A 22,508-nucleotide genomic window follows, 5' to 3' on the forward strand; every position below is an offset into this window, starting at 1 on the left:
CCCGGCAGTGGACCTGCAAGGCCAGCGGGAGTGCAAGGAAGCCCCGCAAAGGCCCTCCCTGGCCCCAGGCAGGCAGGGGTGGGGAGAGGCAGGGAGGAAGCAACTTACCCTCCCTCTTCTCCTGCCTCCTCCTGGCTGAATGAGGGCCGGAAGCAGGGCGGCCGGAAGCAGGGGGCGGGGCTTTGTCATGTGCCCCGCCCCCGTACCTCACCCAGGGGAACTGCGATCCCCCCCGAAATGACCTCTGATTTTGACGCTGCAACAGTAAACAAAGTAGTTCAAAACATTACAAATTTGGCTTGAACTGATTAAAAGTAACCAAACTGTGTCAAACTCATTTCTACCAGCAAACCTACCAAGTATACCAGCCAAGCACCCATTCCTAGGCCAGGCTGCATGTAATATCTCAGGAACAGCCTCTTCTACCATCTGCAGAGCACAGATGCCACAAATACCATTTTACAGGAAAGCTTACTTGTATTTTAAAACATGCAGAATGGCTCTGGAGCCGAACTGTATTTTATGTGTTTCACACTATATGTTATTCTTTCTAAAGTCATTAAATCTTTTTACAGCAAGATTTAATGCAATACCATCAGCAATTCTACATGGGAGATATAATAACACAGTATATACGGCTAGACTTTGCCATTGTAACTCTGGATGTATTGAGACAGTTTCACATATCTGCTTGCATTGTCAATTTTATGTAGATATACATTTCAGATTTTTAAATTCTATATGACAACATGACGAATCTTCCTGATGCTCTAAAAGTGTACCGTCTTCTGAATGATTCTACTCCTGAAATATCAATGAAGGTAGCCGTATTTTTACAATCAGCTATGAAGTTACATCAGGAAAAATTACCAAATTACGGACACAGCGTGGGGAACCAGAAGAGGGCAAAGAGGAGGAAAAAGAAAGCAAATCTGAAGGTGAGTTGGGCTCGGAGTCTCCGGACGAGGACTCCCCTTCTGAAAAGGGGGCGGCTGCCCCCAAAAGCCCTTATAAACTGAGGATTAGAAAAGATAAGAATAAATAAGGGCTGAAGAACTCTGATTTGTGCCTGAAAAAATGTTGAAATAACTTGGGGATGCTCTGGGAATTTCTTTAAACAGTTAAAGGGATGGTTAAACGATAATTAATCTAGCATAACCGACTAAGTTCATTGTATTATTAGTAGCTTTTTGAAAATAGCATGGTGTTAAGCTGATGTATGATCTCCTACTCTTGGGTTTTTAGTTAGTTGTGGGTCTTTTTTCTTTATTCCCTAGATGTAGTACCCTTTCCTATATTTTCTGTTGTAGTTTTGTAGTCTGAAAAAAACCCAATAAAAACCTCCCCCTAGGGGGATGAAAGAAAAGAAAAAAAGGAAAAATTACCAAAATGAGTAACACTCTGTAACAAATGGTGTGATGCAATATTATGCAATATTAAAATGATTTCTTCGATGTATATTTTTTCATTTATTGTAATAGTCTTTTAATGTATTGCTTTATGCCAATAAAGGCTAATATGGTGGTGGTGGTGATGATGACAACGACGACAGCAACAACGACTTTTAAAAAACAAAATGCAGCTTCTGGGGCTGAAAATGGGTGGTGAGGAGACAAGCTTCTTTTTTCTCTACTGGGGGGAAATTTGTGACAGAAAAGTTTTCAGGGCTTTGCAGATATTCTGTCACTGTGATCATATAAAAGTTCAGAGAAACAGAGGAAGCAAAAAAAGAAACCCCGTCCAACTCTGGCATTATTTTAGGCAGAGATCGATTCGGGGGGGATCGCGGGGGATCGCAGTTCCCCGTGTAAGGTGCAGGGGCGAAGCCCCGCCCCCTGCTTCCGGCCGCCCCACTTCCGGCCCTCATTCAGCCAGGAGGAGGCAGGAGAAGAGGAAGGGTAAGTTGCTTCCTCCCTGCCTCTCCCCACCCCTGCCTGCCTGGGGCCAGGGAGGGCCTTGGCGGGGTGTGTGGCATATGCTAATGAGTTATGCTAATGAGTTCCCCTAGCTCTTTTTCTACGAAACGACCCCTGATTTTAGGACTGGTGCCCATTCAAAGCCATTCTCTCATGTCCTGGACACTTGCCATTCCTTCATTCTAAATTGCTCCAGAGCCTCTCCCCACTCACACCCACCCATAGGAGTTCCGCACATGACAGTCATCACAAACATGCTTGGAACTGGGAATGGGGGGTACTGGCAATAAAAGGCTGATCAGGAGCAGTAAAATGGTTTTTTTTGGGGGGGGGGGATAGAATTTCAAAATCGGGATCACATTAACAAAACAAAATGACCTGATTAAGAAACTACACTTAAGTACCAATAGAGTGAGGTCAACCTATGCCACCTATGAAAAAAGAATTAGGTTTGTGAAATTATGTAATAATTTTCAAATTAAATACTAAAAACCAAACATGGCACCCGCAATTTCATTTTTAATTTCAGCAACCAAGTTTTCTTAATGGTGTGAACTGTATTGGCTTTGTGACCAAGCACATATTATGGTTGATTTCCATTCTAAAAGAAGTGGTAAAAGTGAATGCTGAGTAACTAGAAACAAAACACAGTGATCCCTTAAAGACATTAATTTTGAGTCATCAGATAATTTGTTCCATCAAGACTATGTTAAGGTGGGTATATATATTGTATACACAAATGTTGGTTACATAATTGATAATTAATTAATCTCCCTTCTGAGACTTACCTGCCCAGCAGCATTCGGGACCAGCTCCTTCCCACTCCCAGTCAAGACAGGAATGTTGGGGCTGAACACCATGAGGTCATTTTTGGCACCAGGCTCCCCACTCACCCCTGCCAGGATGTGGCTGTGGCGATTGGAATACGACCAGCTGCCCACTTCACTGGCACACACCAGCGTGGCTGTGCCAGGACCATACATCATTGCCTCCTTGGCCTGGCTCTGGCATCGCAGTGCCACATACACGAGGATCACCAGCAGGAACAAGCTGGACACTGAGCAGATGGCAATGATCAGGTAGAGATTAGCAGTGTCTGCCAGGGGCTTTGCACTCCCTCCCATCCTAGAGAGGCGGGCATCAGTCTGGGCAGCCTGGGCGCTGGCCACCAGTGACACACTGAAGGTGGCTGTAGTTGACAGTACCATCTTGCCATGATCCTTCACCAGAACCAGCAGACTCTGGATGTTGCTGCCCTCTGCCTCCTCCAGAGCACGTGCAGTACTGATCTCACCACTGTAAAGCCCCACCCGCCAGGGGCTGCTGGTTGCATCATACAACTCGTAGCGAAGCCAGGCATTGTAGCCAGAGTCAGCGTCCAGGGCATGGATCTTGCCCACCACATACCCAGCTGCCACTGGAACCTTCAGCAGACTGGGGGTATCCTCTGCTGGACCAGACACTGCAGGTGCATTGTCATTCTCATCCAACACAAAGACCTGGACGGTCACGTTGCCACACAGGGAGGGCAGCCCAGCATCCTTGGCCCTCACCCGGAACTCCAGCAGCTTCACCTCCTCGTAATCCAAGGGCTGCAGGGCATACAGCTTCCCACTCTCCGAATGCACCGAGATGTAGCTCGACAGCGGCCAGAGCTTCTCATCCAGCCAGTAGCTGACCAAGGCATTCTCCGCCACATCTGGGTCCGAGGCAGACACCGTGAAGATGTGAGCACCAGGTGGGTTGTTCTCCTTCACGAAAACAGTATAGGAGGGTTGTGCAAAAGTGGGTGCGTTGTCATTCACATCACTGATTGGCACCACCAGGCTGCTGCTGGCTGACAGTGGAGGGTCCCCTTGGTCTTGGGCAAACACCACCAAACTATACTCAGCCACCTGCTCCCGGTCCAGTGGCTTAGCCAGTACGAGTGAGTAGTAATTCTTGAAGGTGGATGTCAGCTTGAAAGGGAGCCCAGAGGGCCACATTGAACAGGTCACTTGCCCATTGGCCCCAGAGTCCCTGTCTGAGATACTGATGAGGGCCACCACTGTCCCCGGTGGAGAGTTCTCAGGCACAGGCACTGACAAGGACGACACAGTCACTTCAGGAGCATTGTCATTCACATCCAAAACCTCAATCAGAACTTTGCAGTGTCCTTTCATTGGTGGGATGCCTTTGTCAGTTGCTTCTACTCCAATTTCACCCAATTTAATGCTTTCAAAATCAAGTTCTCCATTTAATCTCATTTGTCCATTACTTGGATCTAAATTAATCAATGTTCCTAAATTGTTTGGATTTACACTTCGTATTGAATATGTGATATCTTTGTTAATTCCTTCATCAAGATCTGTTGCATTGAGACTAACAATTACTGCTCCTATTTTTGCATTTTCCAAAAGTTTTATTTTATACACAGACTGATTAAAAATGGGTGCATTGTCATTTACATCCAGCACATTGATCACCAGATGAGCAGTGCCAGTTTGCTCTGGTTTGCCCCCATCAGTGGCTGTTAGTAATAAATTATACACATGAGTTAGCTCTCTGTCAAGAGGTTTCCTTAATACAATAACTAAAGACTCACCGGGTTCCTTGCTGTTTTGATAATCCAAGGTGAAATGTTCATTTGGACTGATTTTGTAGCTGATGTGAGAGTTTGAACCAATGTCGTCATCAGAGGCTCCCTCTAGTGGGAAGGATGAGCCTGGAGGTCTAGACTCTGCAATAACCAGATTTTGCTCAGCTGCCGGGAATAGGGGCGCATTGTCATTTATGTCCTTGATCTCCACTTCCACATGGAAGACTCTCAGGGGTTTATCCAGGATCACTTCCAGGTGAATGGTGCATACCGGCATCTTGGCGCATAGCTCCTCCCGGTCTATCCGGGAATTAACAAATAAAATCCCATTCTGCAGGTTTACTTCAAAATAGTCTCTGCGGCCTTGGGACACCATCCGGAACATCCGAGGCATGAGTTCACCCACCTCTAGTCCCAGGTCCTGGGCAATGTGGCCCACGAAGGCGCCATGCTGGGATTCTTCTGGAACAGAATAATGGAGCTGCCCACTCCCCATTTCACAAGCGGTGTGGAGCAGAATCACCTGCAGCAGCCAGGATCTCACCAGGAGGCATCGGTGCACAACAACCATAGCAACGGTAGGTTATATTCCTGGTTTTAAATATTATATCCACTCTCCAGATCTGACCTTAAATGGTGAGAAATGTTGCAGTATCCATTCCATCTTCCTCGTACAGTCTCTTGTTCTTACTTGTGTGGCTGGGAGGGGCTTTGATCTTTGTCAGGAAGAGCCTTTCAGTTTTCAGTGGGCAGCGACATCTTGTGACAATTAGTATAAATGCCCAATACATTTTTATCTTCCATTTTTTGATTTTTCGGATTTGTTTTATAATTGTGTTCTGTAATTTACCTGTAGTTTCATTATATTATTTTCTAGCATCACTCCAGGCAAAGTTAGTTCAGAGGGTTTAGACCAACAGTCTGGAACAATCATAGTACTGATCAACAAACCAGACAAAGTAAAAAATGGATTTTAAAAGGCCTCTAATGAACCTAGATGAACGTCATTTGGCTTCCACAGAGCTGTGGGTTAGAGCTATCAATTCAAAAGGTTTTATGCTTTCTTAGTATTGCAGAGATGTGTTCCCACTAGGAACACCTATAATATTTTCCACTTTGCTGTGTAGTAACAAGGGACCAAGTGAGCATTACTTTTCACTTGCAGCCCAAAGGAGAGGCCCATCAAGTCCACCTTACTGGCCTCTCTATTAACTTATGTCTATGTTTTTACATTGGGGCAGGTTTTTAATCAGTGGTAGCTTTTCTTTACACAAATCATAAGATATCACACACTTCCTTCAATCTGTTAAATAGACTTCTTTGGAGAGGTTAGTAACCAGTTCACTGGTTCACAGCAAAATTATAAATCAACTCTAATTATTTAACATGTTGACAGCAGTGTTCCCTCTAAGCTGAGTTAGTGTGAGCTAGCTCACAGTTTTTTAGCCTCCAGCTCACAGATTTTTGTCTTAGTTCAGGAAGGATGGCTCCAAAGCGAACTGATTTATGCAGTAGCCAAATCACTTGCTCACAACTTTCATGCCCGTAGCTCACAAAGTAGAATTTTTGCTCACAAGACTCTACAGCTTAGAGGGAGCATTGGTTGACAGCCTTAATATTAAATAATATGTTGTTTAGTTATGATTTAACTAGGAGTAAGGCCTGTTCCCTGGAAGGCCAGATAATGAAACTGAAGCTCAAATACTTTGGCCACCAAATGAGAAGGGAGCACTCACTGGAGAAGACCCTGATGCTGGGAAAGATTGAAGGGCAAAGAAGACGGGGACGGCAAAGGATGAGATGGTTAGACAGTGTCATCGATGCAACGAACATGAAATTGAGCAAACGTCAGAGGACGGAAGGCCTGGCGTGATCTGATCCATGGGGTCGCGAAGAGTCAGACTCGACTGTGCGACTGAACAACAACAAAGGCCTGTTCTGGGAAGAAATACAAGAAGCTCTAGAAAGAGGTTCCTGGTGAGTGTCCTGGCTGTGGCTGGTGGCATGGCAGAGGGAAGGGGGAAATAGAGGGAGGCGGTTTCATAGCCAGTTACAGGGTTGCCAACTGGGCTGGGAAATACCTGTAGATTTGAGGGCTGGACTCTGTCTTTTTTGGCGTGGCATCAAGGCACCCGTATTCTGTAGGGGAAATGATGTGATGTGGCTGGGGGACACAGTCATTTCCAGAAGATCTCCAAGGCCCACAGGGAGATTGGCAACCCCAGTGAACATTTAGGAGACAATTGGGAGATGTATTTTATCTCAAGATAGATTCAATTATTCCCAACAGCAACAGCAAATTGTACAGAATGTTGGCAGCGAAGGGCAGTCAGGCTGCATATGCAAACAACCTCTGTGTTCTGACTGCCTATGGGGGGGAGAGGATAATGTACAGAATGGAGTGAGGCCCAATCAGCCCGCATATGCAAATGACCTTAAAAGGCTGGCCCAATCAGGTAGTAAGGTGAGTCATCGGGAACACGGCTAGCATTTTATATATATCTAGATTAAATAACTTTCTGTCAAACACATACCTTTATACTATCATACACATATAACTTGCCATTGTATGTATTAGATGTATCAAGCAAGTTGTTTCAAGGTAATTTAAGAAAACTGGATCAAGTCAAAATGGTTTTATCAGTAGATCAACTAACTGAAGCTTAAATTGATTTAGCAGTGGGGCCACTTTTAAACAAAGATGAAAATATTTAGATGGGAGAGGCTGAAAGTTACAGAACCCTTTGTTTATTTTATGAGACTATAGTAACTATCTCGGGTTACTGTAATTGGGAATGAAAAGAAATTGTGTCTGTGTATATACATGCATACCGATGGAGACAGAGAGAGATGATTGTTTTGTCCTCTAAAATTTATCCAAAGTTTCTTCCAGAGGCTATTGTTCTATGCATACCTCATGCACGACCTCCACTGAAAATATTACGGAATTATGATCCCAAGAATTGTTGTGTAGCTCAAGATGGAAACTGCAGGTATAGATCCCTGATTCATGAACGGCGTAATTGGCTGGCTAGAATAACCAATGAGTTCATTCAGATAAAAGCCAAGACCACTGTAGACTGACTTTTTATATATCAAACTGAAAAGCAGGTGAATTTACCAAGTCAGACGAGAGGGTATTTCACATTGTCATAGATGAAGAATAAACAGAAGAATCAGTCGAAGAACAGAAAAACTCCAGCATTCAGATTTTGAGATGATGCCACCATGCTAACTACAAAAAAAGTCCCTTTGTCCACCATTTTCATCGTCTCCTGCATCCTTACTATGAAATAGGACCACTGCCATATAATTTGTGATACATGAAATTCCGGGGTCATATCTGGTACTGCAATAAATTAAGGAAGAACGCACACACATATGTTATATGAGGATATGTATATCTTTCTTTTTAATAAATATATTAATCCCTGCATGATTTGGAGTACAGAGTATGAGGAAGAACCCTTCAACTGATGACCTGAATTATGTGTGGGGCTACTTATTTGCTGACTTGCTGTTCCATTAACCTTTCCATTATCTTGTTGGAAAGTATGAAAAGGACCTCAGACCTGGGATGAGTTATCTTGCTGATTGACTGATGATAATGATGAAGAAGAAGAAGACGACTTTAGGAAATATCCATTTGATTCTGGATCTTCTTTGAGAATTTCCTGAATTATTTTCACAGCATATGGATTCACATTAATATCATACCACCATCAGTTTGTCTGAAGAAAGGCAAATATTCAAATTAATAAATAAGCAAAAACACCAAGGATATTGCAACTAAAAAGCCTTGACATGCTGGAAAAGGTGGAAATGCTCTGAGGGAAGAGGCTTGTTTACTGCCCAGGCAGACAGAAACAGCTATGAAGGTATATCTGTTTCTGGAGAGCAAAATTGTAAAGTTAATTGAGTAATAGTGCAGGCAGGACACACTACAGACTAACTCTGCACTGCCACACTGGCTGCTGATTCTTGAGAATGTTGCTTCATCCTCCTCCTAGACCTCTCAGCTATACTTGCTGGTTCTGTGTCTCACTCCTGAAGTTCAGATTCTTGAAGGATTGGATCAGGAGCCTAAAGCCAATTCTCCTAAACAAACTTTTATCTCTAAAACTCCCAGTTCCTCAGACAACTCAAAAGTCAACCTCAGTTATTCAGTTATTCCCAGCATCAGGTTTTTATTTTGCAAAGTAGGGGTCCAGCAGAGGGCTTTGAAAGAGAGGCATTTATCTCCGCCATGTGCTCAGTGGCCTTTATAGGGCTATGTAGGGATAAAATCTCGGTGAAAAGCTACGATCTATATATAATCACATAACTTTTTTCTATCATCTTTTTCTCCATAGCTTTCAATATTATTTTCCTCCTGTAGATCTCAAAATTGGAAATGACCAAAACAACACCGGCTAGCCCAATTACAGAAATTACAGAACCACCTACCCAGCAGGCAGACCAAGCCCGGCAACCCAGGAAATGATGGAACCCAAACAGCACAGGTGCAAAGGAAGAGGAGTTTCCAGAGTTATCAACTAGGGCAGTGATGGTGAACCTTTTAGAGACCGAGTGCCCAAACTGCAACCCAAAACCCACTTATTTATCGCAAAGTGCCAACATGGCAATTTAAACTGAATACTGAGGTTTTAGTTTAGAAAAAACAACTCATACATTAACATAAGATGATCCAAACAAAGTAAGGAAAGCAATCCCAACTGCTTTCATTTATTTAAAATTATTTGGCAGAGAATTCCACACTTTAATGACGGTCTGGGCCTGGCTGGGCGATGGCACGCGTGCCCACTGAGAGGGCTCTGAGTGCCGCCTCTGCCATGCGTGCCATAGGTTCTCCACCACTGAACTAGGGCGATTTGTACACATAAGCCAAGCCAATGACCATCTGGTGTGGTGCCCTTGCTCTCCTTTCTGTATACTCCCAGGATTGCAAGATGATATTAACCAAGAAATGACGAAACAGAAGAGCTCAGAATCATAACCAGATAAACACATTCACAACCATCTCTCCTCAGAGTTTGCTTTACAATTGTCCAGAACGTATGAAGAGATATGATGTTATCTGCACATTATCAAAAGTTACAATTTTTCTGCCATTACTTTAAATCATGCCCATTTAATAGGGTTACCAGCCTCAAGGTAAGGACTGGACTTCTCTCAGAATTACAACAGATCTCCAGGCAGCTGCTCCCCTGGAGGAAAGGGCGGGCTTGGACTCTATGAGTCTAGGAAAACAGAAGTCCTAGAGTGAGTATAGAGGATGGATACTCCAGGACGTTTTAAATCTCCTACTGCATAGAACCTAAATGGTATACCATATAGACTAGGAGAAACCACTTGTCTCTTCTAAAGACACTAAAGATCAGAGGCTGCTTGGTGATTGAGAGAAGTATGGGACTGTTGCTGGCTGGCATCTTTCTACAGAGTGGATTTTTTTCTCCTTAACAACGAGAAAAACTTGAAGAGGATTTTGAGAGGTGTTTTAAGTTGACTGGAGCATAACTGGATAGCAACCAGTATTATCAGCACAAATATTTAGGATCAAAGAGTTAGTTGACATACACAACACGTGCATAAAGAAGCCTACAAGTGATATATGGAATATGGGGGAAGTGATATAACGTGGGAAATTTAAAATAAGAATTTTGGCAGGAGGAAGTGACTTCACAAGAAGGGGAGGAGTTGGAAGAGCTGGCCTTTGACTGGGAGATCACAGGAGTTGAACTCACAGGACACGATATCACATCCCCACTGATCTCTCACCCCAAACTCTGCTCCCCCCAGGCAGCACCCCCAAAGTTTCCGAGAATTTCCCAAACCATGATTGGCAACCTTGTATTTTAAACATTATTCTTTGATATTTGAACTGCAGATGAGATATTAGATGTTAATCGCCAGAACATTGGCCATTGCCCTACTTTTCAGTTCTCCCATTACAAGGGTGATATTTGAAAAATGACGTTTCCCATATTAACTTTCTCAAAGATACGTTTAAAGTATTTCTTAACTAAAGCTGCATTCATATATCATTACTAACTCTGACTTAAACTTTGGTTGATTGTGATGTCTGAAAGCTGGCCACTCCTCTGACTATGTTGGAGGGTCACAGACTAGATTCTGAACCAGAGTTTGTTCCTGGCTTGCAAACCATGCTTTGTACTAACTGTGGCTGGTTGTGTCATCTGAATGCAGAACCCCAGCTTGTTGAGTTGTGCTGCCCCACTCCCCCAGATACAGAGCAACTAGAAGTCCTTTTTGCTCCTGCTGCAGCCTGTTCTTCCTGTTGCTACCTCTCAACATGCCTCCATCTTGCTCAGAATGTCCTGAGCCCCCATTCTCTCTTCCAAGTAATAATGATTCATCCAACTGGAGTGCATGGTTCTAGCCTATGTGGATAAAGGGATAACAGAGGATCTAATCTTGCCAACAAGCAGGAATTGCTCCATATAGAATGATTAGAAATACACAACATACCTTACAGCACATCTTCCTCCCCCCCTTCTCTTCTTATTCTCTCTTTCCTCCCCAACCCTAGCACAAAGCATTTTGGCAGTGTGCGCAACATGAACCACAGTCCTGGGGAGGTGAATGATTTACTGAGATGCATACACACACACACACACACACAAATTTATACAGAGAGCCTACCCAAACAAGTCAAGATGGACTGACTGCTTCCCCTGCATATCATAGATGCAACATGCAGAGGTCACACAACCTCTTCTTGCAAATTATTTCAATAGATTTCCCAGAGTACAGCTGGAATTCATAAACTATGCAGCCTACAACCCCATGAACTTGAAGGACAAATTTTCAAATTGATATTGATGAAAACAAATAGCATCTCCATCAGTATACACAGTCAAGAAATCAGGTTTTCTCACTGTGCAAATTCATATCCCATTACTGACTTCTTCCTTTTTTAAAAAGTTATGATGCCTCTTCAGGAACGTGCCTGAAATAGCTCAAAAAACAAAAATAAAAACAAAACAAAATGCCATAAAAAACAGCCCACCATTAAACACAGACCGTAAAAAGAGAGTTTAAAAATAACAGCCGTAAGACTAAAATCGTGTTTGCTTGTTTGTTTTTTAAAAAATCAAACCCTAAATTAAAAGCCTAGGTGAACAGAAATGTTTTGGCCCAGCACCTAAAAGAAAGCAATGTAGGCATCAGGTGGGCTGCAAGGGGGAAGGGCATTCCCAAAGCAAGGTGCCACTACAGAAAATGCTGTCTCTATTTTTATTTATTTGTTATTAATTTTTTATCTCGCCCTGCCAGCCAAGGCCAGCTCAGGGCGGCTTACAACAATAAAATTCGCATAAAACAATCATAATAAAATCACATACAACATTAAAATTGAAACATGATAAAGTGCTAGCAACAATCCTCATTATCCCAATTGGGTCTTCGGCCTTCTGTGGCTATCTCAGGTAATTGGCACGAGCTGTGTTTGAGGGACCTACGGACTGCTCTAGTAACCACCTGTGAGCCAGGGCTTAATGGGCGAGCAGGACAATATACAAAGAGGTTGTCCTTCAGGTGGTCCTTATTTCTAGTATTGTTTACTATTTACTTAACAGCAAGAACAGGATTTAAAACTTTAAACTAGATAATCCATTTGAAATAGCTTGGCCTATGTATTTAGTTAAAGTAACTGTAATTTTTTGTAAGATTTTGTAAAATAGTAAGGTCAAGGGCATTCATAGTTTACAGATTAGAAAATGGGATTTATATTGTGTTATCTGCATAAAAACAAAAGTCACAATTTCTTGTTTACCATTACACTATAACATGCCCATAATATGCTGTTATCAAAGGTGGAAAATCAGTACAGACAGCACAATAAACAGTCTATGTGGACATCTTGATTTCGGCAATGGTTTCCAAATGTCTGTAAGATGCCATTGTTGCCAAGAAACACAAGGAAGGAGGGGGAGGAGATTGGATTTATACCCCACCCTTCTCTACCCAAAGGTGTCTCAGAGCGGCTGACAAACTCCTTTCCCTTCCCCTCCCCACAACAGATACCCTGTGAGGTAGGTGGGGCTGAGAGAGCTCTTCTGAGGACTGCTCTTGAGAAAACAGCTCTGAGATAACTTGTGACTGACCCAGCAGCTGCATGTGGAGGAGTGGGGAATCAAATCTGATTCTCCTAGATTAGAGTCCGCTCTCTTAACCACTACACCAAACTGGCTCTCTTGTAGAAGTGGGCCTTGTAGATGAAGAGGCCATGTAAAGAAGAGCGAACAGAACTCTCAGTGGCTGAGGATGCTAGCAGCAGGTGATGCATCTGACTCCCATCCGAAGCATGTCCCCAGATTAACCCCTTTACTTCATTCCATATACATAAATCTGGGAGAAAATAAAGGGCTTGTTGCAGTGAAAGCAAACCCTGCCTCCCACTCCTGATGCTTCATAGCCAGAGCCTTGCAGGGGAATGAGCCCAGAGCACATAAGGATGTGGTGTGTTGGGGTAGTGTAGTATACACCTGCAACAAAACACTGCCATTGTTTGTATTTTTAAAAACAGGAAATAAACCATTTCAACCACAGTCGTTCTATTGTTTTTCAGAAATGTTGGTAGACAACAGAGAACTTTGATCCCTCCTGCCTATGATTGTTTCATGAGGCTTTATCTGGTGTTTTTATGACTGTATAATTCAGAGGGTCTCTGGACAGGCAGCATTAAAATCTCCTAAATAAGCAAACAAGCAGGGACCTGGAGCATACTTTTGTGTGCCCAGGGCTTCCTTCACCAGGCTCAGCAAAAGTTCCGCAGGTCTCTGAAGAGGTGGCACACAGATTTAATTTATTTTAAACATTTATCTGCCACTTCTTCAGATCAAATAACGAAAATTATAGAGGTTGGTTTCACCATACAATACACCCAGGAGCTTAAACCCCAACTATCTGAAAGGCATACTTAAGAAAACAGATACAAGGACATGGTTGAACTGATCTTATCAAATAAGTATGGATAATTCTCACACACACCCAACACTACTGTAACATAGACACTGAAGAACCACTGAGGGTTACAAGTATTAATTGAAGTACAAAAAGAATAGACATGGGAGGAGGAATTAAGTAGTACTGTACCAGGAAGGAAAGCAGAGAGGAATCAATATAATGAAACATAAACTAAACAGATGCACGGTAAATATAGTTCTTAGAAATGAATAACATACAAAAACAGTCCTCCCTCCGGTAAAATAAGTTTCATGCCAAAAGGAATAACAAATACCAAAACATGGCAAATGTACCAAAACAAAATAATTGTGTCAATGACTGCAACTCACCTGCCCAGTAGCATTCGGGACCAGCTCCTTCCCACTCTCGGCCAAAACAGGAATGTTGGGGCTGAACACCATGAGGTCGCTTTTGGCACCAGCATCCCCACTCACCCCTGCCAGGATGTGGCTGTGGCGATTGGAATACGACCAGCTGCCCACTTCACTGGCACACACCAGCGTGGCTGTGCCAGGACCATACATCATTGCCTCCTTGGCCTGGCTCTGGCATCGCAGTGCCACATACACGAGGATCACCAGCAGGAACAAGCTGGACACTGAGCAGATGGCGATGATCAGGTAGAGATTAGCAGTGTCTGCCAGGGGCTTTGCGCTCCCTCCCATCCTAGAGAGGCGGGCATCAGTCTGGGCAGCCTGGGCGCTGGCCACCAGTGACACGCTGAAGGTCGCTGTCGTTGACAGTACCGGCTTGCCATGATCCTTCACCAGAACCAGCAGACTCTGGATGTTGCTGCCCTCTGTCTCCTCCAGAGTACGTATGGTACTGATCTCACCACTGTAAAGCCCCACCCGCCAGGGGCTGCTGGTTGCATCCTGCAACTCGTAGCGAAGCCAGGCATTGTAGCCAGAGTCAGCGTCCAGGGCATGGATCTTGCCCACCACATACCCAGCTGCCACTGGAACCTTCACCAGAGTGGGGGTATCCTCTGCTGGACCAGACACTGCAGGTGTGTTGTCATTCTCATCCAACACAAAGACCTGGACGGTCACGTTGCCACACAGGGAGGGCAGCCCAGCATCCTTGGCCCTCACCTGGAACTCCAGCAGCTTCACCTCCTCGTAATCCAAGGGCTGCAGGGCATACAGCTTCCCACTCTCCGAATGCACCGAGATGTAGCTCGACAGCGGCCAGAGCTTCTCATCCAGCCAGTAGCTGACCAAGGCGTTCTCCGCCACATCTGGGTCCGAGGCAGACACCGTGAAGATGTGAGCACCAGGTGGGTTGTTCTCCTTCACGAAAATGGTATAGGAGGGTTGTGCAAAAGTCGGTGCATTGTCATTCACATCACTGATTGGCACCACCAGGCTGCTGCTGGCTGACAGTGGAGGGTCCCCTTGGTCTTGGGCAAACACCACCAAACTATACTCGGCCACCTGCTCCCGGTCCAGTGGCTCAGCCAGTACGAGTGAGTAATAATTCTTGAAGGTGGATGTCAGCTTGAAGGGGAGCCCAGAAGGCCGTAGGGAGCAGGTCACTTGCCCATTGGCCCCAGAGTCCCTGTCCGAGATACTGATGAGGGCCACCACTGTCCCCAGTGGAGAATTCTCAAGTACCGGCACTGACAAGGAGGATACTGTCACTTCTGGTGCATTGTCATTAACATCCAAAACCTCAATCAGAACTTTGCAATGTCCTTTTATGGGTGGGAGGCCTTTGTCAGTTGCTTCAATTGCAATTTCACTTGATGTAATACTTTCAAAATCAAGTTCTCCATTTAATCTCATTTGTCCATTACTTGGATCTAAATTAATCAATGTTCCTAAATTGTTTGGATTTACACTTCGTATTGAATATGTGATATCTTTGTTAATTCCTTCATCAAGATCTGTTGCATTGAGACTAACAATTACTGCTCCTATTTTTGCATTTTCCAAAAGTTTTATTTTATACACAGACTGATTAAAAATGGGTGCATTGTCATTTACATCCAGCACATTGATCACCAGATGAGCAGTGCCAGTTTGCTCTGGTTTGCCCCCATCAGTGGCTGTTAGTAATAAATTATACACATGAGTTAGCTCTCTGTCAAGAGGTTTCTTTAACACTAGAAGTAAAGACTCACCATGTTCCTCATTGTCTTGAACATCCAAGGTGAAATGTTCATTTGGACTGATTTTGTAGCTGATGTGAGAGTTTGAACCAATGTCGTCATCAGAGGCTCCCTCTAGTGGGAAGGATGAGCCCAGAAGAGTAGATTCTGCAATAACCAGATTTTGCTCAGCTGCCGGGAATAGGGGCGCATTGTCATTTATGTCCTTGATCTCCACTTCCACATGGAAGACTCTCAGGGGTTTATCCAGGATCACTTCCAGGTGAATGGTGCATACCGGCATCTTGGCGCATAGCTCCTCCCGGTCTATCCGGGAATTAACAAATAAAATCCCATTCTGCAGGTTTACTTCAAAATAGTCTCTGCGGCCTTGGGACACCATCCGGAACATCCGAGGCATGAGTTCACCCACCTCTAGTCCCAGGTCCTGGGCAATGTGGCCCACGAAGGCGCCATGCTGGGATTCTTCTGGAACAGAATAATGGAGCTGCCCACTCCCCATTTCACAAGCGGTGTGGAGCAGAATCACCTGCAGCAGCCAGGATCTCACCAGGAGGCATCGGTGCACAACAACCATAGCAACGGTAGGTTATATTCCTGGTTTTAAATATTATATCCACTCTCCAGATCTGACCTTAAATGGTGAGAAATGTTGCAGTATCCATTCCATCTTCCTCGTACAGTCTCTTGTTCTTACTTGTGTGGCTGGGAGGGGCTTTGATCTTTGTCAGGAAGAGCCTTTCAGTTTTCAGTGGGCAGCGACATCTTGTGACAATTGGTATAAATGCTGGACACATTTTTAGTTTCCATTTTCTGAGTTTCTTAGATTAATTTCATAATTATATTCTGGAATTTACCTGCAGCTTCATTATATTACTTCCTAACATTTGGCTGTGCAAATTCAATCCAAAGTTTTTAGATAAGTACTTTGAAATAGTCATTGCCCTAATTTTAAATATTCAGACAAAGTAAAAATGGATTTTAACTGGCCCCAAATGAACTTAGATGAAAATATTTCAGCTTCCACTGAGCTGTGGATTGGAGCTATCAGTTCAAAAGGCTGTATATTTTCTTAGTAGTGTAGAGACATGTCGTGCATTTTAGCGGTTCCCACTAAAAACCAAGGGGCATTATTTCAGGCCAAGAGCCCAAACAATAGAACCATCAAGACCACAAGACTTACCTTCCTATGTCTATGTGTTTATGCTGGGCCAGGGTTTTAATGCTGGATTTTAATTAATATCGTCAATCTTTTGTTTTTATAATTTTTTTGAAAACTGTAAGCTATATTTGGCATGTTCCTGTAGAAGTTGCATGAAAACTTTCTAAATGAATAACCTAAACCTACACAACAAAGACTAAATTCACAAGCTTGCAAGGAGCTCCAAAGATGTCTAGTGTTCTCTCTGTCAGAAAGGGTGAATCCCAGGATTTTTTAATGATCTTGTAGGGAGATTCCTTCCACACCCCAAATATAGCAGTTAAGAGCAGTGGATTCTTATCCTATTCTTAATAGGATATTATTAGTTGTGATCTGTGATTTTATTGGATTTTATTGTTTTTATGAATGGGTTTATGCCCCTGTAAGCCGCCCTGAGCCCGCTTGCGGGGAGGGCGGGGTAAAAATACCTAAAATAAATAATAAATAAATAATCTGAAGAACTGTGTTTGATTCCCCACCCCTCCACATGAAGCCTGCCGGGTGACCTTGGGCCAGCCACAGTTCTCTCAGAACACTTTCAACCCCACCTCCCTCGCCAGGTGCCTGCTGTGGTGAGAAGAAGGGGAGGAGAGTGTAAGCAGCTTTGAGGCTCCTTTAGAGAAAAGCAGGGTATAAACATCAACTCTTCCTTCAACTCTAAGGAAGGCTCACAATTGGTCTGTTGTGCAGAAAATAACATAGCTCTTGACTGAATGTCACTCTATCATCTGTGTAATGCAAACAACAATAAATGCTTTCTGATGTAAAGTGGATCATTATATATATAATATATATATATTCTAGACGCATTTCGCCATTCCAAATCTTGGAGCTTGGCAGCAGCAAGAATAACAAGGAGAGAGGTGTTCTTCCTTCCTCCTGTGCTCTGCTTTTTGGTTCCAGGTTTCAGCTACTATTGGACCCAGGTGGCAGCAGCTCAGGTTTGGTGGGAAGAGATAACTGGCACAATCCACAGCAGTCACCTGCCCCTCTGCCAATGTGGTGCCCCAAGCAGCTGCCTGCATCACTTGGATGTTGAACCAGCTCAGTATAGATCATTACTGTAAGGTGATTCCCCCATGTTATTGGTATGTTTTGGATAGCCTCTGCAGAATGGCTGTCTTGGTTATTAGTACTTTTTATATTTCATTGTAGTCAGTCTCTAATAATAAACTGTTTCGTCAACTCTATCATACAAAAGCAGTGCTTCTCAGTCTCTCTTTTAATTACCCGAATAACTTATCAAATGTTATTTGTGAAATGTAGGTCTTATGATAATTTGTAAATAGGCCAGCAATATCTAAGTTTATGTGAGGTAACTGGATCAAACCAAAATGCTTTTAGCAGTAAATTAATCAACTGAAGCTTAAACCGATTTGAGCAATGGTGCCACTTTTAATCAATGATGTAAAATTTTCAATGGGAGTGGCAAACATAACAGAAACCCTTGTTTGTTTATGAGGCAATTTTCGTCCTCTTGTGTTATTGTAAAAAGTAATGAAAAAGAATTTTTTGTGTGTGTGTGTGTGTATATATATGCATACAGATTGAGCCAACGCCAGATTATTGACCTCCAAAACCTATTTGAAGTTTCTTCCAGGGGGTACTGTTCTCTATGTACTTCAGGTAGCTGCTTGCATCCAACTCCTGGCTAAAATTCATTTTCAATCTAGTGAGTCTAGACCCCTGAATCTTTGCCGACAGCCACCACTCAACCTGGCTAAGTGCAGTCAAGGGGAAACTCCAGGAGCACAGCTTCTCCTCTCAAGTTTTACTGCATCTTGGGTATCAAAAAGCAAAAGAAACAATCAAACATTGGTTCGGGAATCATGCCGTACAATCAGATAGGGCACAGCTACCGAAATATCCAGTTATTCTGCAGCATGACAAATGTTTTCCAAATGTTTTCAACCAGCAGATGATCTTAGACCCCTTGAGCTCTCTAAATATCAGAGAATCTTTACTCTGGCACGCTTTAATGCTCTACCTTCAGCCCTTCTGGAAGGCAGATACCATTGTGTCCCACTCTCTCAACGGCTTTGTCCATGTCATACAGGGAAAGTAGAGTCTATGGAACATGTTCTCCTCCATTGTCCATTCTACAATAACATTCAACATCAGTATATTGCTCTAATTCTGTCAACTACACCGGGAACATGTGAACAGCTTTATGCATTTCTCCTCCTTGCAGACTCCTTTCAGAAGATAACCCACAAAGTTGCCAAATTTTGCCCACAGGCATGCGGGATACACAAGCAGCTAGTCCCAGTAACTTTGCCTGCCTGTTGGAGGAGGGCTTTACTTTTCTTGTCCCCCCTCTTAATCTCTGTTCATTGCTTTATGCTTGTTGGCTTTTGTGGCCTGCATGCATCCAATGCCAGCATTCCACTCCAGCTGGTATGGGTGTGGGACCCCTGCCCCCTCCCCCTCAGTTGCAGCTGTTGACTGTGACTAAACCTCCATCACCATATTGGCCAATGCTGCTTTGCAACAGGAGCCGTTGGGAGAGAGAAAGTGCAGTTCTGTGTTTAGGAAAAGGGTAGGAGAGGTAGTCTATAGTGTGTTCTGCCCACACTGTTCCTCAAATGGCATTACAATTTTGCTCTATGCAAACCCATCCAGAAACAGATACACCCTCATGGCTATTTCTCTCTGCTTGGATAGGTAAATGAACTTCCTCCCTCAGAGCATCTTCACCTTTTCCATTATTTCAAGGCTTTTCAGTTGCAATATCCTTGTTGTTTTGTTTATGTATTAATTTAAATATTCATAGACCGCCTTTTTTCAGACAAACTGATGGTGATATGATGTTAATCTAAATCCACACACTGTGAAGATAATTTGGGAAGTTCTCAAGAAGATGCAGAGTCAAAATGGGCTTTTTCTAAAGGTTTTCCCTTGTCTTTTTTAATGAACAGTCTGTCAACAAGATAACTTGTCCTAGGTCCCAGTTCCTTTCATACTCTCCAACGAGACAATGAAAATGTTAATGGAACATTATTGAGGCTCATCATTTGAAGGAAGTGTTCTTACTCTTACTCTATACCCAAAGAATGCTGGGATTAAAATATATATCCTCAAAGAAGTCACATAAAGACAAACACTACAGTCTTGGTGAAAGGTGGGAAGCCTGCTTCCTCTGAAATCCTGTCAATCCTTTTTGCAAAAGGAAGAAGCAATTTGGGAAGAGAGATTAAAGTTAGTTCATCAAAGCACATAGATGGACCAATTATGTGGCAATGCTCCTAACTTAATGATAAAGATACAGAAGATGATCAAATTAATGAACAAAGGGACCTCTTTTGTAGTTAGCATTCTGGCATCATCTAAAATCTGAACACTGAAACTTTTCTGCTGTTTGACTGATTCTGCTGTTTATTTTTCATCTATGGCAATGTAAAATACCATCTCATCTGACTTGGTAAATTCACCCACCTTTCAGTTTGATTATATAAAAAAAAAAGTCAATCTATGATGGTCTCAGCTTTAATCTAAACAAATTCATTGGTTCTTCCAGTCACTCAGTAAAACTTCTCCTTAAGTATATCAAAAAACTCCATAGAGACTAGGAGAAACTTCTTGTCACTTTTAAAGACACTAAATGCCACAGGCTGCTTGGTGATTGAGAGGGATGGGACTGTTGTTGGCTTGCATCCTCCTAGTCAGTGGATTTTATTATTTTATTTTTTGCCTTAGCAATGAGAAAAACCTTTAGGATTTTGAAAGGTATTTTAGGCCTAAAACTTCGAATACATTTTTCCCTTTAATGGGGGGGACCATTTTGGCAGTCTCTAGAAGCCTAACATTAAAATGGTGGCTCAGCCACAGGGATCTTCTGCAAACCACCAAACAAGAATTGCTTGGGATCGATCCATTTGGAAGAAGAGTACAATCCGCACAGGACAGGCTTTTAAAAAATGCCAAGATGACAACCAGTGTGCAGAATCAAATTAGGGAATCACTAAGAAAAAACCATGCAAATTCACAAGGAAGGGCAGGAAATTTGCATTACTATGCATCTACCTTAGAAAGCATTACTAACAACAAAGCTAGTGGAGGTGATGGTATCCCAGCTGAGCTATTCAAAGTCTTAAAAGATGATGCTGTTATAGTGCTGCACTCAATTTGCCAGCAAATTTGGAAAACGCAACAGTGGCCACGGGATTGGAAAAGGTCACTATACATTCCAATCCCAAAGAAGGGCAATGCCAAGGAATGTTCAGACTACTGCACAATTGCACTCATATCACACGCTAGCAAGGTCATGCTCAAGATCCTACAAGCTAGGCTTCAACAGTACGTGGATAGAGAACTGCCAGAAGTACAAGCTGGGTTTCGAAGAGGTAGAGGAACTAGAGATCAAATTGCCAACATTTGCTGGATTATGGAGAAAGCAAGAGAGTACCAGAAAAACATCTACTTCTGCTTCATTGACTATGCTAAAGCCTTTGACTGTGTGGATCACAACAAACTATGGCAGGTCCTTAAAGAGATGGGAGTACCAGACCACCTCACATGTCTCTTGAGAAACCTGTATAAGGGTCAAGAAGCGACAGTTAGAACCGGATATGGAACAACTGATTGGTATAGCATAGGAAAAGGAGTACGACAAGGATGTATATTGTCACCTTGCTTATTTACTATATATGCAGAGTACATCATGCGAAATGCTGGCCTGGATGAATCACAAGTGGGAATTAAGATTGCTGGGAAAAAGATCAACAACCTCAGAAATGCAGACGATACCACTCTAATGGCAGAAAGTGAAGAGGACCTAAAGAGCCTATTGCTCAGGGTAAAAGAGGAGAGCGCAAAAGTGGGCTTGAAGCTCAACATCAAAAAAACTAAGATCATGGCATCCGGCCCCATCACTCCTTGGCAAATAGAAGGGGAAGTCGTGGAAGTAGTGACAGACTTCACGTTCCTGGGATCCCAGATCACCGCAGACTGTGACTGCAGCCATGAAATTAAAAGACGCCTGCTCCTTGGGAGGAAAGCGATGGCGAACCTAAACAGCATGATAAAAAGTAGAGACATCACCCTGCCAACAAAAATCCGCATGGTCAAAGCAATGGTATTCCCAGTAGTCATGTATGGCTGCGAGAGTTGGACTATAAGGAAGGCCGAGCGCCGAAGAATAGATTCTTTTGAACTATGGTGCTGGAGAAGACTCTTGAGAGTCCCTTGGACTGCAAGAAGATCAAATCAGTCAATCCTAAAAGAAATCAACCCTGACTGTTCCCTGGAAGGCCAGATAATGAAACTGAAGCTCAAATACTTTGGCCACAGAGGACGGCAGAAGACAGGAAGGCCTGGCGTGATCTGGTCCATGGGGTCACAAAGAGTCGGACTCGACTGTGCGACTGAACAACAACAATGCATCTGCGCCACAACATGGGCAAAAATACTCCCCAATTTTTTTCAGTTTATTGGCACAAGACTAAAAAACCTCTCCAGAGCTTCTGCCAGAGGACTCCTCCCCCATACAAATTGCAGCCCTGTGCAAAGCATGGTGGAGTTGCATCCAATTTTGCACAGGCATGCACACACACACACATACACGTTGCCCATGATCACAGCTTTCAATGATCTGTGACTCAATAAGCTTCTAAGGATAAAAAAGGAAAGGCAGTGCCAGTGTCTGTGGGTTGTACCATGCAATCTATACACTCAACATGTTTCCCCACATTATGAGATCTTGTGACTCTTTCC

The 22,508-nt window shown here is 43.3% G+C and overlaps 3 protein-coding genes across 3 annotated transcripts in view; all 3 read right to left on the reverse strand.

The window, feature by feature from the left end:
- Nucleotides 1–5,065, reverse strand: part of LOC107125748 (protocadherin alpha-3-like) — a 15,409-nt gene extending 10,344 nt beyond the window's left edge. Inside the window, exon 1 of the mRNA XM_015429203.1 lies at nt 2,705–5,065. Coding sequence (XP_015284689.1) covers nt 2,705–5,065 — 2,361 coding nt within the window. The remainder of the gene's footprint in view (nt 1–2,704) is intronic.
- Nucleotides 5,066–5,123: 58 nt separating this feature from the next.
- On the reverse strand, nt 5,124–16,172 carry LOC107125749 (protocadherin alpha-3-like). The gene is made up of 2 exons (XM_015429204.1): nt 13,812–16,172; nt 5,124–5,210 (listed from the first exon to the last, which is right to left on the reverse strand). The coding sequence occupies exons 1-2, from the start codon at nt 16,170–16,172 to the stop codon at nt 5,124–5,126; spliced, it is 2,448 nt and encodes an 815-aa protein (XP_015284690.1).
- A 58-nt stretch (nt 16,173–16,230) lies between these two features.
- LOC107125750 (protocadherin alpha-2-like) overlaps nt 16,231–22,508 on the reverse strand; it is a 9,606-nt gene continuing 3,328 nt past the window's right edge. Inside the window, exon 2 of the mRNA XM_015429205.1 lies at nt 16,231–16,317. Within this exon, the coding sequence (XP_015284691.1) occupies nt 16,231–16,317 (87 nt within the window). The remainder of the gene's footprint in view (nt 16,318–22,508) is intronic.

This window comes from Gekko japonicus, unplaced genomic scaffold, assembly GCF_001447785.1.
Source record: "Gekko japonicus isolate JY-2015 unplaced genomic scaffold, Gekko_japonicus_V1.1 scaffold2946, whole genome shotgun sequence".
Lineage (NCBI taxonomy): Eukaryota > Metazoa > Chordata > Lepidosauria > Squamata > Gekkonidae > Gekko > Gekko japonicus.

Coding starts and splice junctions, on each gene's coding strand:
- LOC107125749 (XM_015429204.1), bottom strand. CDS start 16,172: ATGGTTGTTGTGCACCGATGCCTCCTGGTGAGATCCTGGCTGCTGCAG. Junction 5,211..13,811: donor TCCCGAATGCTACTGGGCAG/GTGAGTTGCAGT, acceptor TTCCTGACAAAG/ATCAAAGCCCCTCCCAGCCA.